The sequence below is a fragment of the Mobula birostris genome, chromosome 4, assembly GCF_030028105.1.
Source record: "Mobula birostris isolate sMobBir1 chromosome 4, sMobBir1.hap1, whole genome shotgun sequence".
Taxonomy (NCBI): Eukaryota; Metazoa; Chordata; class Chondrichthyes; order Myliobatiformes; family Myliobatidae; genus Mobula; species Mobula birostris.
The window spans coordinates 35,943,074-35,960,786 of record NC_092373.1 but is presented as its reverse complement, the minus strand read 5'-3'; the positions used below and the strand labels follow the sequence as shown (position 1 = coordinate 35,960,786).

The 17,713-nt window shown below is 42.0% G+C and overlaps 1 protein-coding gene across 12 annotated transcripts in view; it reads right to left on the bottom strand.

Annotated features, from left to right (window-relative positions):
* Nucleotides 1–17,713, bottom strand: part of tnk2b (tyrosine kinase, non-receptor, 2b) — a 244,249-nt gene that overhangs the window by 36,481 nt on the left and 190,055 nt on the right. For 11 of the 12 annotated variants that reach the window (XM_072255152.1, XM_072255156.1, XM_072255157.1 and 8 more), the window contains exons 10-11: nucleotides 10,499–10,693; nucleotides 6,076–6,167 (exon numbers count right to left, since the gene is read on the bottom strand). In XM_072255152.1, the coding sequence (XP_072111253.1) occupies nucleotides 6,076–6,167; nucleotides 10,499–10,693 (287 nt within the window). The remainder of the gene's footprint in view (nucleotides 1–6,075; nucleotides 6,168–10,498; nucleotides 10,694–17,713) is intronic. The other variant, XM_072255160.1, reaches the window with a different exon arrangement.

Sequence of the window (17,713 nt, the reverse complement as noted above, 5' to 3'; positions counted from 1 at the left end):
GTCAACAAATACCAAAACTTCTATAGATGTACTATGGAGAGCATGCTGACCGGCTGCATCACTGTCTGGTATGGGGTGGGGGGAGGTGGGGGGGGTAGGGGAACCTACTGTACAGGACCGAAAGAAGCTGCAGAGAGATGTAAATTTAGTCAGCTCCATTTTGGGTACTAGCCTACAAAGTACCCAGGACATCTTCAAGGAGCAGTATCTCAGAAAGGCAGTGTCCATTATTAAGGACCTCCAGCATCCAGAGGATGTCCTTTTCCCACTGTTACCATCAGGTTGGGAAGATGTTGGATGATATTTCAGGGCACTTGGAGGCAAATGATAAAATAGCCAAAGTTCACATTGTTTTATTGGGGAAATCTTGCCTGACAAATTTTTTGAGGAAGTAACAGGCATGATAAACAAAGGAGAGTCCATGGATGTTGATATTTGGATTTTCAGGAGGTCCTTGACAAAGTTCTACACATGAAGCTGCTAAGTAAGATCTATTGTATTACAGGAAAGATACTGGAATGGATAGAAGAGTGAGAATACGGAGTGCCTTTTTCTGGTTGGTTGTAGGTGGTGATCCACCAGGGTTGGTATTGGGTCTGCTAATTTTCCACATTATATGTGAAATGGAATTGATGACTTTATGGCCAAATATGCAGACAGTACTAAGATAGATGGAGGGACAGGCAGTATTGAGGAAGTAGGGAGTCTGTAGGTGGTGTTGGACAGATTAGAAGAATTGGCAAAACGTGGCAGATGAAATACAGTGTAGGGAAGTGTATGATTATGCACCTTAGTAGAAGGAATAAAGGTATAGACTATTTTCTAAACAGGGAGCAAATTCATAAATCTGTGATGCAAAGAGACTTGGGAGTCCCTGTGCAGGATCCTTTAAAGGTTAACTTGTTGGTAGAGTTGGTAGCAAGAAAGGCAAATGTATTCCTACATTCAGTTTGAGAAGACTAGAATCAGAATCAGAATTAGGTTTAATATCTTTAACATATGTCATGAAAATTGTTGTTGTTTTGCAGCAGCGGTACGTTACAATACATAATAATAAAAACTATAAATTACAATATGTATATATAAAAAAGAAAATTAAATTACATAAATAGTGCAAAGCAAGGGGGAGAAATACTGAGGTGGTGTTCATGGGTTCGTTGTCCATTCTGAAATCTGATGTCAGAGAGGAACAGCTGTCCCTAAAACACTGAGTCTGTCTTCATGTTTCTGCACCACCTCCTTGATGTTAACAATGAGACGACAGCATGTCCTGGGTGATGGGGTCCTTAATGATGAATACCACCTTTCTGAGACACAGCATTTTGAAGGTGATCAGGATGCTGGGGTGGTGGGGGGGGGGAATGGTGGGGGTGGCTAGTGTCCATGATGGAACCGGCTGAGTTTACAACTTTCTGCAGCGTTTTCCAATCCTGTGCAGTGGCCCTTCCATACCAGAATGTAATGCAACCAGTTAGAATGCTGTCTGTGGTACATCTGCAGAAACTTGCAAGTGTCTTTGGTGACATACCAAGTCTCCTCAAACTCCTAATGAAATATAGCTGCTCTCATGCCTACTTTATAGTTGCATCAACATGATGGGCCCAGGATAGATCCTCAGAGATGGTGACATCCACAAACTTGAAACTGTTCACCTTTTCCACTTCTGATCCCTCGATGAGGACGGGTGTGTGTTCCCTCGAATTCCCCTTCATGAAGTCCACAATTAATTCCTTGGTCTTACTGACACTGAGTGCAAGGTTGTTGCTGTGACACCACTCAATCAGCTGATCTACCTTGCTCCTGTACACCTAACCACACAATCGTGGGTGTAAAAAGAGTAGAACAGTGAGCTAACGATGCACACTTGAGGTGCACCAGTGTTGATTATCGGCTAGATGTTATTTCTGATCTGTATAGTTTGTAGTCTCCTGGTGAGGAAGTCCAGGATCCAGATGTAGAGGGAGGCACAGAGGTCCAGGTTCTGGTGCTTTTTGATTAAAACTGAGGGCAAGATTGTGTTGAACGCTGAGCTGTAAACAATAGGTATCACTATTGTCCAGGTGATCCAAGGCCAAGTGGAGTGTCAGTGAGATAGCATCTACTGTAGACCTATCGTGGTGATAGGCAAATTTCAGAAGCTCCAGGTACTTACTTAGGCAGGAGTTGATTCTACCCATGACCAACCTTTCAAAGCACATCACAGTAGATGTGAGTGCCATTGGGTGATAGTCACTGAGGCAGTTCACGCTTCTCTTCTTAGGCACTGGTATAATTATTGCCCGTTTGAAGCTGGTAGGAACCTCTGACTGCAGCAGAGGTTGAAGATGCCCTTGAATACTCTTGTCAGTTGGTTTTCGGTGCCCTACCAGGTACACCATCAGGGCCTGATACCTTGCAAGGGTTTATCCTCTTGAAATATGCTGTGACGTCAGCCTCTGAGACAGAGATCACAAGGTCACCAGATGCTGCTGGTGTAGTTTTATTCATCCTTTCAAAGCATGTTGAGCTCAGCTGGGAGAGAAGCACTGCAATCATTCATGATGTTAGATTTCGCTTTGTAAAAAGAATTGGCCTGCAAACTCTGCCAGAGGAGACGTGCATTGATTTTGTCTCTAACCTCAGTCAGAATTGTTCTCTTGCCCTTAAAATAGCCTTTGCACCTGGACTTCTTGTAGTGTTCTTGATCACCAGTCTTGAATGCCACAGATCTGGCCGGCAGCAGACTACAAATCTCCTGGTTCATCCACGGCTTTTGGTTTGGGCAAGTCCTGTACATACTTGAGGGCACACACTCATCCACACAGGTCTGGATGAAGTCACTTACAACTGTAGTGTATTCATTCAGACTTGAAGGTGAATCCCTGAATATTGTCCAGTCCACTGACTCAAAGCAGTCCTGTAAGCACTCCTCCACCATCCTTGCCAATACCTTCTGGCTTGGTTCTAACCTCTCGCACTGATAGGGAAGGCATCAGGGTGCACAGCTTTATGCCTGCTGATTAACATTGCTCAGCTCCTCCAGTGCCTGCCGAGCATTGGCCTGAGGTGGATTATACACTGTTATAGGATGATGACAGAAAACTTCCTCAATAGCTAAAATGGGTGACATTTGACTGCTAGATTTTCTAGCACAGGTGAGCAGAACTGAGGAAATGCCACTTTTGTGCACCATGAGTTATTCATAAAACACACTCCACCTCCTCTGCCTTTAAAAGACTTAGCTCTTCTGTCTTTGCAGAGAATGGTGAAGTCATCAAGCTGCAGCACTGCATCTGAAATGGCAGGGATAGCCACCTTTCCATGAAAGTACACGGCAGTCCTTGATTTTCCTCTAGTACAACAATCTTGCTCTGAGGTCTTTAGTTTTACTTTCCAGAAACTGTACATTCACCAGCAGAACAGTTAATAGTGGAACTCTAAATGGCAGATGGAGCAGAGGTGCTCAATGAAGCAGCCCCCCAATTTACAACGAGTCTTACCAATGTAGAGGAGGCCGTAACGGGAGTGCCAGACACAATAGGAACCCTAGCAGATTCGCAGGTGAAGTGTTGTCTCACCTGGAAGGACTGTTTGGGGCCCTGAATGGAGGTGAGGGAGCAGGTGCAGCACTTAGGCCACTTGCAGGGATAAGTGGACAAAGGAATCATGGAGGGAGCAGCCCGTGCAGAAAGTGTGGGGGAGGCAAATATACATTTAGTGGTGGGACCTTTTGGAGATGGCAAAGCTTGTGGAAGATGATGTGTTGCACGCGGAGGCTGATCATGGGGCGGTAGGTGAGGACAAGAGGAGCTCTATCACTGTTAAGATGGGGTGAGTGTGGATGTATGGGAAATGAAAGGAGGAAGACATCACTGATGTCCTGGGAACATTTGCAGTAAAGGTGAAGGAACTGAAAAAAGGGAATAGCATTTTTACAGGAGAAAGGGTGGGAAAAGGTATAGTCAAGATAACCAAGGGAATCAGTAGGTTTATAAAAGATGTTGGTTGACAGTTCGTCACCAGCAATGAAGTGAGAAAAATCGAGCAAGGGAAGGATGTATCAGAGATGGACCAAGTGTATTTAAAGGCAGGGTGGAAGTTGGAGGCAAAGTTGATGAACTTGATGAGCTCAGCAATGTAGTCAGTGTAGCAGAGGAAGAGCTGCAGAGTACTACCAGGGAATGCGTCAAACACGGGCTGTTCTACATAGCCAACAAGGAGGCAGGCATAGCTGGGGCCCAGGCCGGTGCCTATGACTACCCCTTGTGTTTGGAGGAGCCGAAAGAAAAACTGCTGAGGGTGAGGACCAATTCTGCCAGACGGAGGAAGGTGGTGGTGGAGGGGAATTGGTTGGTTTTTCTGTCAAGAGAGGAGGAAAGAGCTTTGAGGCCTTCTTGATGGGGGAACATCCATATATTTAAAATAGTTTAAAATGATGCAGCTTACAGAAGTTCCTATGGCTGTGACTGTTAATTTCAGCTGTAGTAGTTCTAAACAGGAATATCTGATGATTCCTATTGTAGCTGCATGCAGACAATCGATGTAATGCTGAGGCTTTATAAGACATTGCATTTGGAGTATTGTGAGCAGCTTTGGGCCTCATATCTAAGAATGTAATGTTGGCACTAGAGATGATCCAGAGGTGGTTCAGAAGGATGATCCCAGGAATTAAAGGTTAACATCTGAGAAGCATTTGGGGGGTCTGGGTCTGTACTCATTGGAACTTAGAAGCATGACGGGGATCTCATTGAAACCTATAAAGTGGACGTGAGAGGATGTTTCCAATAGTGGGAGAGTCCAGGACCAGAGGGCATAGCCTCAGAATACTTTCTTTAGCCAGAGGGTGGTGAATCTGTGGAATTCATTGCCAGAGAGGGCCATGGAACCAGGTCATTGGGTCTACTTAAAGCAGAGTTTAATAGGTTCTTGATTAGTAAAGGCATCAAAAATTACAGAGAGAGGGAAAATAAATCAGCCATGATTGAATGACAGAGTAGGCTTGATGGGCCAAGTGGTCCAATTCTGCCCCCATGTTTATGAACTATACAGCATTTATAATTGATAAATTCAGACCAATTACAACACTTTCAGCTAACAGTAACTAATTGTTGAACAGTTCAAAACCATCCCCTCCAGAAACAACCCATGTGTCGCAAGTCACAACTTTTCTGGTTTCTCAATTCTGTGTTACAAAAAATTCAAACAACCTGAAGCTTGACTCAACCAAGTGACAATACACAACTGTACAAGCACAAAGCAGAAGTGAAAAGCAGAGTGTTAATAGAGTTAGCTGGGCCTTCACAGCACTGTTCAATCTCAATAGGGCCATAACATGCTTTCAAAAGCTGCCAAAGACTGTTTTAAAGCCCTTTGGTAGTTTAAAGTAAATGGTATTGAAATATAGCAAAATGGATGTGATAGGGATATTCTGCTTCAATTATTTGTCCAATTAAAATTTGAAATTCAAAGCAACAGCCGAATTATGCTCATGTGATTTGAGGATAAATGGGCATAACAGTATTTGTACAAGCTGTGCTACAGTCTTAGTTCTGTGGCATATCCCATCACACAACACTCCCCCATGCCTACAGACTGATGATGCATCAAAAATACCTTTGAAAAGAGGGGCTAAAATGGAACAGAGAGGGCAGGAACATCTTTTAAACTGGAGAAAATGCCGCAACTTACTCTTGCCGAAGATTGTTGGTTGAGGAGGACGTGGAGGAGGCTCCTCTGTAAGTGTTAAAAAGCAGCATAGAAAGAAAAGGCCATGGTCATTAGCACAATTGCACTACAGTGCAGAAGTAGACAACTTGCAAAGCACACATCACTTAACCTTTAAAGAGCACCCGGGAAGAATTTATAGTGAAGGAATTAACAATATCACCATGACACATCTCAACAATAAGTGTCCATTTTCCTAGTGCAGAGGCTGAATGTTCAGATTTATACTGAGTGTGCTTTCATCTTTTTTTAAAAACTTGCTTGTTCACACTGGATACTAATTATTGGGTAAGGTACCCTACATACATTCACTTTAAGTTTATTGTAAATAAACTTAATTTTAAGTTTTTTTTCTTTATTTAAATTTCTTACTCTTTGATCTTCCTGGTAGCTGTGTTGGCCTGGTCATCTTCATATCCAGTCCAAGTACATCTGGAGGATCCATAGGATTGCCCAGGTACAATCTATGAGAAGTTAAAACAGATGTCATACAATATTGAGCAAATAACATCTGAGGAATCAAAATAACCTAGCAATAAGTCACATTACAATAAGGTCTCAATCAAGTCAGCAAGCACTTGCACTGGTTTACTCGGTAAGTGAAAACTTGTTCCAATTATAGTTGTGCAATTTGCATATAAACCTTAAGTATCAACATAGAAGGCGGAAGTCAACAAATTGCCATTTCAGTATTAAAATCAAATACTGAGGATTTTTTTAAAACTGCATTTGTTTAGCTATTTCACAAATATCTAAAATGCAGTTTGTCAAAGTGACCTTGTTTTTGCAGCAATCTATGAAAAATTACCTCTTCAACTTAATATAATGAACTAATGCAAAATAGGAAGAAAAGGAATCTGCAAGACTGAAGGCGGCCACAATAATGACTCCTCTGTTGAGTAAATATAAGATCCAACAAAATCTTTGGAAGCAATAGAATTTCAAAATGATCGACCTAAAATGCGCTTCAAATGTGTGTTAAATGAGACTTAATACCGTATTGTTGAACATACAAGCCGACTGACAATTTCAAAATCTACCTACTTGAGGAACGGTGAGTAATGGTTCTCTCTACGTCTTCAAAGAGAAAAGATAAACACATGATGGAGCAGTTCCATTCAGACATAAATAATCAGTTTCTTTTTATCTGTTTCTTGCAGGTTTTGCCACAGAATACAAATGTTAAGTACAGGTGATCTGGTTATAGGGGGTTGCATTCTTGGAAAACTGTCAGTGCCATGATTTTCCATAATGTAAGGCCCAGATACAGACACAGAGTCATAGAACATTACAGCAGGGAAACAGGCCCTTGGTCAATCTAGTCTGTGCTAAATTATTAATCTGTCCAATCCCATCCACCTGCACCCAGTCCAAAGCCTTCCATAACCCTTCTATCCATGTACCTATCCAAATTTCTCTTAAATGTTGAAATTGAACCCGCATCCATTACTTCCGTTTGCAGCCCATTACAAACTCGCAACACCCTCTGAGTGAAGAAGTTCCTCACGTTCCTTTTAAACAACACATTTCACCTTTCACTATTAACCCATGATCTCTAGTTCAAGTCTCACCCCAACCTCAGTGGAAAAAGCCTGCTTGCATTTATCCTATCAATTCCTCTATAACTTTGCACACCTCGTTTTTCTATGCTCTAGGGAATAAATCCCTAACCTATTCAACCGTACCTAGAACTCAAATCCTCAAGCCCTGGCAAAATCCTTGTAAACATTCTCTGCATCCTTTCACTATTATTGACATCCTTCCAGTAAGTAGATAACCAAAACTGCACACAATACTCTGAATTAGACCTCACCAATGTCTTATACAACTTCAACATAACATCCCGTCAAATCTCTGCTAGCTCTTCTTTCAGTTAGTCCTGATGAAGGGTCTCGGCCCGAAACGTCGACTGAACCTCTTCCTAGAGATGCTGCCTAGCCTGCTGCATTCACCAGCAACTTATATGCGTGTTTCTTGTACTTAATACATTGATTTGTGAAGGCCACTGTGCCAAAAGCATATTTTTTACGACCATATCTACCTGTGATGCCACTTTCAAGGAATTATCGATCTGAATTCCCAGATCCCTCCGTTCTACCACACATTCATCACGTAGGTCCTACCCTGGTTTGACCTCCCAAAGAGGAACAATTCATACTTGAATGCATAAAATTCCATCTGCCATTTTTCAGCCAGTTTGCCCAGCTAGTCCAGATTCCATTGCAAGCTTTGATCGTCTTCCTCGCTGTCCACTGCAACCCCAATCTTGGTGTGATCTGCAAACTTGCTGATATAGTTAACGAGATTCCTCAAAGAAGACCACAATCTTGTCGTGGTTTGAAGGCTTGCGTGCCTCAATGACTCGGAGCTACGTTGGCTGGAGTCAGGGCTTTATTCTTTGGCTTTTGGTGAGACCACTTATACCAAACAGGTCAAAAGGTAGAGGCCAGACTAAGAGAGGCCACTAGCCCTCCAGGTTCAGGGGTTCAGCTCAAGGCTAACAACCCTGACTTGTAAAACTAAATTATTACAGAAACAGCAATGAAGAATCCTTCTACATCTGAGTGCAATGGCATTCCTGAGTCTCCACCCAGGACTTACATGACTGACGGTAGTGAAAACTGAGAGGAAGCTACTGACATGATCAAGGAAGCCATGAGCACCACTGGAGATGAAGGACCCTAAATGCCAGCTGCATAAGTTAAACATCGAGATTGTTGATACAGATGACAAACAGCAATGAACCCAGCACATATCAAAGTGACACACCACAAGTCACAGGTCTCCAGAGAGGGAACCATCTACTATCACTCTCCGGCTTCTCCCACAAAGCTAATGTCAAATCCAATTTACTACCTCATCCCGAATGCCAAGCAGCTGAGCCTTCTTGACCAACCTTACATGCGGGACCTTGTGGAAGGCCTTGCTAAAGTTCATGTAGACAACATCCACTGCCTTACCTTCATCAACTTTCCTGGTACCTTCCACGAAAAACTCTATCAGATAGGTTAGACACGACCTATTATGCACAAAACCACGTTGACTATCCAAATACTTGTTAATCCAGTCCCCTAAAATACTTTTCAATAACTTACCTGCTACTGATGTTATGGTCAATGGCCTATAATTTCCTGGCTTATTCTTAGAGCCTTTCGTGAACATTAGCTATTTTGGCACCTCATTTGGGCTAAGAACATTTTAAATATCTCCACTAGGGCCCCTGCAATTTCTGCACTAGCCTCCACAGGGTCCAAGGGACACCTTGTCAGGCCCTGGGGATTTATCCACCCTAATTTGCCTCAAGACAGCAAACACCACCTGCTCTGTAATATGCATACGATCCATGACCTCAATGCTGCTTTGCCTCACAGATGGACTTTGTGTCCATCTCTGAAGTAAATACAGTTGCAAAAAATTCCATTTAAGTTCTCTCCCATCTCTTTTGGCTCCATGCATAGGTAACTACTCTGATCTTCCAGAGAAGAACAATTTTGTCCCTTGCTATCTTCTTGCTCTTCTGCAGAAGCCCTTGAGATTCCCTTTCACCGTCTGCTTGGGCAAACTCATGCCTTCTTTCAGTCCTACTGATTTCATTCCTAAGTGTTCCTTTGCATTTTTTATATTCAAGTGCTTCATTTTTTCCTGCCTGCCTATATCTCCTATGCACCTCCTTTTTCTTAAGCAGGGCCTTAATACCTCCTGAAAGCCAAGGTTCCCTAAACCTGTTATGCTTACCTTTTATTCTGACAGGAACATACAAATTCTGTACTCTCAAAATTTCGCTTTTGAAGGCCTTGCACTTAACAAGTATGCCTTATCAGAGAGCAACCTATCTCAATCCACACTTGCCAGATCCTTCCGGACACCATCAAAATTGGCCTTTCTCCAATTTCAAATCTTAATCCAAAGATCAGACCTATCCTTTTCCATAATTACCTCAAAACTAATGACATTATGATCACTAGATGCAAAGTGTTCCCCTACACAAACTTCTTTCACCTGCCCTGTCTCATTCCCTAATAGGAGATCTAGTATCGTTCTCTCTCTAGTTGGGAAATAGATGTACTGATTAAGGAAACTTCTCTGAATACACTTAAACTCAATCCCATCCAGCCCTTTTACAGTATGGGAGTTCCAGTCAGCATGTGAAAAGTAAAAATCAACCTTGTTTCCTGAAACAGTCTGTGTTCTCTCTACAAATTTGCTCCTCTAAACCACCCCACAGCTAACCTTGAATCAATGTGACATTATTGTACTTCTCCTATGTCCAATGCACAAAAATATAAAACTACCACAAAACAACAACCTTTACATCATAATAAACCTGATCTGGATCCTGATAGGGAAGTCTTTGAGTATGAAAAGGACTGAAAATTCAACAAGAATCTCTCCTTCAGATCATTGTTTAATTGGAAGTTTGCATGTGTATCTGGTAATGATAGGATTGTGAAATTTCACTGTGTGTTCAGACATGAAAAGAATGCTGGCAAAATAATGGATCCTGCCACTGCCATAAATTGGGATTAGTCATTGCTATAGAAAGAAAATAATTAGGTAAGAGACAGAATAATGGAATATGAAAGACATGCAATGGCATAAGCACAAGCTGTAGTTGTAAAGGCAAGAGAAGCTTGAAGTTTAATTTGGGATTGCATGTATGCACACAAAAACAATAGAAATAAATGCCCAAGCAAGGTGAATGCTAAAGGAAAGTGAAACTAGCTTTCACATATACATACACTCAAACTATTCAGTGGAGTAAGCCAGTCTAGCTTGTATGCAAATTCCTACATACTCATCTATTTTGTCAGGAAAGCCCCAGCAACGCTCAAGTTTGGTATCTCCATGCCCCGTGTGAATAAAGCTGTTCTTGAGTGGATGGCTGATGTCATGGGCTGAAAGGCCTGCGACGGAAGTCACTGTATTTCGTGGGAACTGTCCCACCTTCAGTGTGCGCTTGTTCTGACCTCTCCACCAATAATTTTCAGCCCTGTAAAAACGGAGGTAAAAATGTTCATTAAAATTCTAGGACCCCAAAAAGATGACTATGTTGGCAGAAAGCTTATTTCATAAATTGGATTGCTTCTGAAATTCAACCTAAATAAATTGAGATGGCCTTGTTGGTAAAATTATTAATTATGCTCTGCTAATAGAAATGCATAATGGTGTTCATGTGTGCCAAATTACTTGACACTAACTATTAGTTAATATGTTAAATTGAGAAAATAAATCCTTCAAGCCTTGTACATTGCCAAGTGGTAGGTTTTGAGGAATTGATAAATATTTGTACAAGTTTGTTCTTCACACACCAACAGAAAGTTTGTGAATATTATATGTAATTACAAGTTCTTGTAAAATCAACAAACAATAAATCCATTAAAGTTCTGCTCTCTGAAAATAAGAGGTCCCAAGCTTGTTTTTCTAATAAATATTATCAATCAATTCGAACTGGATGTAGAAATTGACAGGACTATCTGCCTGTGGTGGCTACCTAAGGTATTTCTAATAGGTTTAGATCCATCAATCAAATATGCTATGCCAGGGATTTGTATTTGATTACAATAAACTCTGACTGTACTTAAAGCAAAAATGGAGCAAATAGAGAGAAGCAGATGGAAATAAGTGATAAGGACTTAATTACCAAAAAATACGATAGCGGTGAAAGAGAGCAAGCACAACCCATAAGTGAATGTATAAAAAGTATTAAGAAACAGAGCAAAAGTGATTACAAAAATGGAACATGCTAGAAAAGGCAATTCAAAGTGAAGAGAAGCTGGCAATGTCAAAAACACAAAGACACTGTCAAAATGAACAACAGCACCTCATGAAGCTTCCTTAAAAAAGAGCCGGTTTCCCTTCTGACAATCAGTAACATTGAGCTGCTTGAGATTGCTCAGCTGATTGAGAAGGCAACAGCAGAAAGTCCTGGAAAATAGACCCAACAACCATGAAACATTGCAAGATGGTAAGGGCTTGAAACTGCATTTTGTCGAAGGTAACAGGAAAGACCACAGGTGGGAGTGGCTTTCAGTGAGGGGCAGCACCTAATTTAGTTGAGCTGCTCTTCCTAACTGACAAGTAATTCTCTTAAATGCATTATCCTATTTGAAGATGCACCTATTTCATTGCAATATTATTTTTGACCTATATGAACAGTATGCACCACGAGATTTTCGGTCCACCCGACAGCAATAAAGCAATTCCAATTCTGATATACCCACCTCCATTCAGATACCACATGAGATTATCAAATTTTCGGAGTACGACTATGTCTAAAATCAATGTGCACAGTTTTGGGGTAATATATTGTTATGGATTGAGAACTTGCTAATAGATAGAAAACAAATGGAATAATAGGCTATTTACTGGGAAACAGTGACCAGTGGGTGATGGACAAAGGATAGGTTTTTGACTGAGAAACAATGACCAGTGGGCGATGGACAGGGGACTTGAGTATACATGTAGCTCAATATTACATGTGAGCTGGAAGCACAAAGGTTTCAGGGGAGTACAGATAGACTAAGTGAATAAGAAAGGGCATGCCAGAATGAATATAATGTTGAAAGATGTACGGTCATTAACTTTGGTGGGAAATGAAAGTATAAAAGTAGCAAAGCAATTTTGTTTTATTATTGGTAATGGTAATCCCATAGGGAGAATATAATCGACTGAGACCCTCAGCAACAGTGGTGAAGACTGAAAGTATCATCAAGGGTGGCAGAGGGCATTTACAGGACCGTTTTGAATTGGTGGATTGGACCTTATTTAGGGATTAGACTTCAAATCTGAATGATATGCTACAGACATCACCGACTTCATCAAGACCTGCATGGATTAGTATGCATCTTCTTGAATGTACCCAAACCAGAAGCCCTGGACGGACCAGGAGAGTTGTAGTCTGCTGAGGCTACATCTATGGCATTCAAGAGCAGTGATCCAGAACCCTAACAGAAGTCCAGATTTGACAAATGGCAGGACATCGTGAGAGCAAAATGGCAATTCCATGTGAAGTTCAGAGATACAATCACATGCACAATTTCCTATAAGGCAAAACCTAATAGCATAAATAGTAGTGAGGTTTTACACCTTGGATGAGCTCAATGCCTTTTATGCACACTTTGAAAGAGAGAATAAAATTACATCTCTACAGATCAGTACAAAACATCTGGTGACCTCACGATCTCTGTTGAGGGGGCTGATGTCAAAATACCTTTCAAGTGAGTAAACCCTTGCAAGGCACTAGACCCTGATGGTGTATTCAACAGGCTACTGAAAACATGCAACTTAACCAAAGCTGACACAATCCATTAGCTCTGTACTCAGCTTTCGAGCACTTGGACAACAGAAGTACACATCTGGCTGTTGTTTATGCATTATAGCTCAGCATTCAACACCATCATCCCCTAACTACTACTAACAAGTTTCAAAACCTAGGCCTCTGTCTCCCGATGAGAAAGTCAAAGATCCATTTGCAGACGGAGATACAAAGTCAGTGTGGATCAGAAATAATATCTCCTACTCACTGGCAATCAATACTTCAAGGATATGGGCTTAGCCTACTGTTCTACTCTCTCTACACCAGGGGTTTCCAACCTTTTTTATGCCACGGACCCTACCATTAACCAAAGGGTCTGTAGACCGTACTTTGAGAAACCCTGTTCTACACCTATGATTGGTACAGCTCAAATGCCATCCATAAATTTACCAATGACATCACTGAATCTCAGATGGCAACAAGGAGGCATACAAGAGTGAGGCAGATCAGTTGGTTGAGTGGTTTCACAACAACCTCACACTCAATATCAGGAAGACCAAAGAACTGATTATGATTTCAGGAAGGGAAAAGTCAGGAGAGCATGCATCAATCCTCATTGAGGGGTTAGTGGTGGAAAGAGTAAGCAGCCTCAATGTCCTGGGTGTCAACATCTCAGATGATCTATCCTGGGACCAACGCATTGATGTAATCATGAAGAGGGCATGCCAGCAGCTATAATACATTGGGAGTTTGAGAAAATTTGGTATGTCACCAAAGACTCCAGGAAATTTCTGCAGACGGCTGGTGGTGTAGTGGCATCAGCACTGGACTTCGGAGCAAAGGCTCCCAAGTTCGAATCCAGCCGGCTCCCTTGCACGCTTTCCATCCGTGCTGGATTGAGCATCAAGCTAGCAACTCGGCCTCGTAAAAATACTAAAGCCCACTAACAAAAAAGCTGCCATGATGGCGTCCCGATGACTCCACTCAGAGTTAAGGGCTTTCTTCTTCTTCTTCTACAGTATAGTGAAGAGCATTCTGACTGGCTGTATCACTGCCTGATATGGAGGCTCAGGACTGAAAGAGGATTATAGACTCAGCCAGCTGCATCATGGGCAAAACCCTCCCTACAATCAAGGAAACATTTAAAAGTGGTGCCTCAAGAGGGTAGCATCCTTCATTAAGGTCCTTCACTATCTGGGACATAGCTCTTCTCATTACTACCATTGGAGAGGTGGTACAAGAGCCTGAAAACCTGCACGTAACATTTTAGGAATAGCCTCTTTCCCTCTGCCATCAGATACTTGAACACTCCATGAACCTATACAATAATTTTTAAACTTATATCAAATGACTTGCCCTTTATTGCCACCACAAAACAACAAATTTCAGTGATAATAAACCCGATTCTGATTTTTTTTTAAAAATATTCATTTCAGGATGCGGGCACCAGTGGCAAAGTCAGCTTTATGCCCATTGTTAATGGCCCTTGAGGTAAGGTTGGTGTAGTGCCTTCTTTAACTGTGGCAGTCTTTCTCCCACAGTGGTTTCGTTAGGCAGTCAGTTTCAGGGTTTAAACCTGGATCACAGTCTGAAAATGTATTCGTCATTGACAGATTCAATGAAATGTCTTCACCTCAAGAATGATATATCTTTGAAATTTCTACCCAATCAGTCTGTGGAGACTTAGCTGCCAAGTATATTCAATATATCTTTGGCAAATTAAGGAATCAAGATAATATAGAACTAGTGCTCTAAAGTGACACTGAGCTAAAAGATCAGTCATGATTTTATTAAGTGATGTAGGTAGCAGGCACAAAAGGCCAAATGGCCTACTCCTGCTCCGATTTTGTATGTTCTTAAACTGTACAGGAATAACTTGCCTATATCTGTTGCTGATTCTAGAGTGCAGATCTTCAATGCTTTTCCCAAGATGTTGCCTAATTCCAAGGCTTTTTAAAATTTTATGTAGTGTTCTTATCTCTTTGAAAGTTCAAAGTAAATTTTATTATCAAAGTACATATATCCTCACAGAGGAATCAGAAGTGGAGAGAGTGAGCAGCTTCAAATTCCTGGGTGTCAAGATCTCTGAGGCTCTAACCTGGTCCCAACATATCCATGTAGTCATAAGGAAGGCAAGATAGCGGATATACTTTATTAGTTTGAAGAGATTTGGCATGTCAACAAATACACTCAAAAACTTCTGTAGTTGTACCGTGGAGAGCATTCTGACAGGCTGCATCACTGTCTGGTATGGAGGGGCTACTGTACAGGACTGAAAGAAGCTGCAGAAGGTTGTAAATCTAGTCAGCTCCATCTTGGGCACTAGCCTACAAAATACCCAGGACATCTTTAGGGAGCGGTGTCTCAGAAAGGCAGCGTCCGTTATTAAGGACCTCCAGCACCCAGGGCATGCCCTTTTCTCACTGTTACCATCAGGCAGGAGATATAGAAGCCTGAAGGCACACATTCAGCGATTCAAGAACAGCTTCTTCCCCTCTGCCATCTGATTCCTAAACGGACATTGAAGCTTTGGACATTACCTCACTTATTAAAAAAAATACAGTATTTCTGTTTTTTGCACATTTTTAAAAATCTATTCAATACACGTTATTGATTTACTTGTTTATTATTATGTTTTATTTTATTTGTTATTATAATTTTCTCTCTCTGCTAGATTATGTATTGCATTGAACAGGTGCTACTAAGTTAACAAATTTCACGTCACATGCCGGTGATAATAAACCTGATATATGATATATGTCACCATATACAACTCTGAGTTTCATTTCATAGAAACATAGGAAATAGGTGCAGGAGTAGGCCATTCAGCCCTTCGAGCCTGCACCGCCATTCAGTATGATCATGGCTGACCATACAACTCAGAACCCTGTACCTGCTTTCCTTGCATACCCCCTGATCCCTTTAGCAATAAGGGCCATATCTAACTCCCTCTGAAATATATAGCCAATGTACTGGCCTCAACTGTTTCTTGTGGCAGAGAATTCCACAGATTCACCACTCTGTGTGAAGAAGTTTTTCCTAATCTCGGTCCTAAAAGGCTTCCCCTTTATCCTCAAACTGTGACCCCTCGTTCTGGACTTCCCCAACATCGGGAACAATCTTCCTGCATCTAGCCTGTCCAATCCCTTTAGGATTTTATACGTTTCAATAAGATCCCCCCTCAATCTTCTAAATTCCAATGAGTATAAGCCTAGTACATCCAGTCTTTCATCATATGAAAGTCCTGCCATCCCAGGAATCAATCTGGTGAACCTTCTTTGTACTCCCTCTATGGCAAGGATGTCTTTCCTCAGATTAGGGGACCAAAACTGCACACAATACTCCAGGTGTGGTCTCACCAAGGCCTTGTACAACTGCAGCAGTACCTCCCTGCTCCTGTACTCGAATCCTCTTGCTATAAGTGCCAGCATACCATTCGCCTTTTTCACCACCTGCTGTACCTGCATGCCCACGTTCAATGACTGGTGTATAATGACACCCAGGTCTCATTGCACCTCCCCTTTTCCTAATCGGCCACCATTCAGATAATAATCTGTTTTCCTGTTTTTGCCACCAAAGTGGATAACCTCACATTTATCCACATTAAATTGCATCTGCCATGAATTTGCCCACTCACCTAACCAATCCAAGTCATCCTGCATCCTCCTCACAGCTAACACTGCCGCCCAGCTTCATGTCATCCGCAAACTTGGAGATGCTGCATTTAATTCCCTCATCCAAGTCATTAATATATATTGTAAACAACTGGAGTCCCAGCACTGAGCCTTGCGGTGCCCCACTAGTCACTGCCTGCCATTCTCTTTGGGCATGCTCAGCAAATCTATAAAATCGTAACTATAATAGGATCAATGAAAGCTCAGAATGCAGAAGACAACGAACTGTGCAAATGCACTGTGTTCGGTGCTCCCAATGTGGCCTCTGGTATATCGGTGAGACCCAATATAAATTGGGAGACCAGATCTACATACCATCTGCCAGAACAAGCAGGAACATTGACTGTACTTTTTTCCATAGATGCTGCCTGGCCTGCTGAGTTCCTTCAGCATTTTGTGTGTGTTGCTTGGAGTTCCAGCATCTGCAGATTTTCTCCTGTTTGTAAAATCCAGGATTCAAATGCACAAGGGGGTATTGAGGCCAAGGTCTTGGAATTTATTTAAAAACGCAAACACGAGGAAATCCGCAGATGCTAGAAATTCAAGCAACACACATCAAAGTTGCTGGTGAACGCAGCAGGCCAGGCAGCATCTCTAGGAAGAGGTGCAGTCGACGTTTCAGGCCGAGACCCTTCGTCAGAACTGACAAAGGGTCTCGGCCCAAAACGTCGACTGTACCTCTTCCTAGAGATGCTGCCTGGCCTGCTGCGTTCACCAGCAACTTTGATGTGTGTTTCTTGGAACTTATTGTTTAGTTTTGAGGTGATGATGGTATTGAATGCTGAGATGTAGTTGATAAAGAGTATCCTGATGTACAGTATGCATTCTTGCTGTCCTGGTGTTCCAGGATTGAATGAAGAGCCAATGAGACGGCATCTGTTGTGGACTGTTGCTCCGGTAGGCAAACTGGAGAGGATCCAAGTTGCCACTCATACAGCAGTAGGTACATTTCATCATCAACCTCTCAAAACACTTCATTAAGTGGAACTGGGGATAGTCTTAGAGGCAGATCACCATGCTCTTCTCAGGCACAGGTATAATTGAAGCCTACTTGAAGCAAGTGGGTAACATACACAGCCAG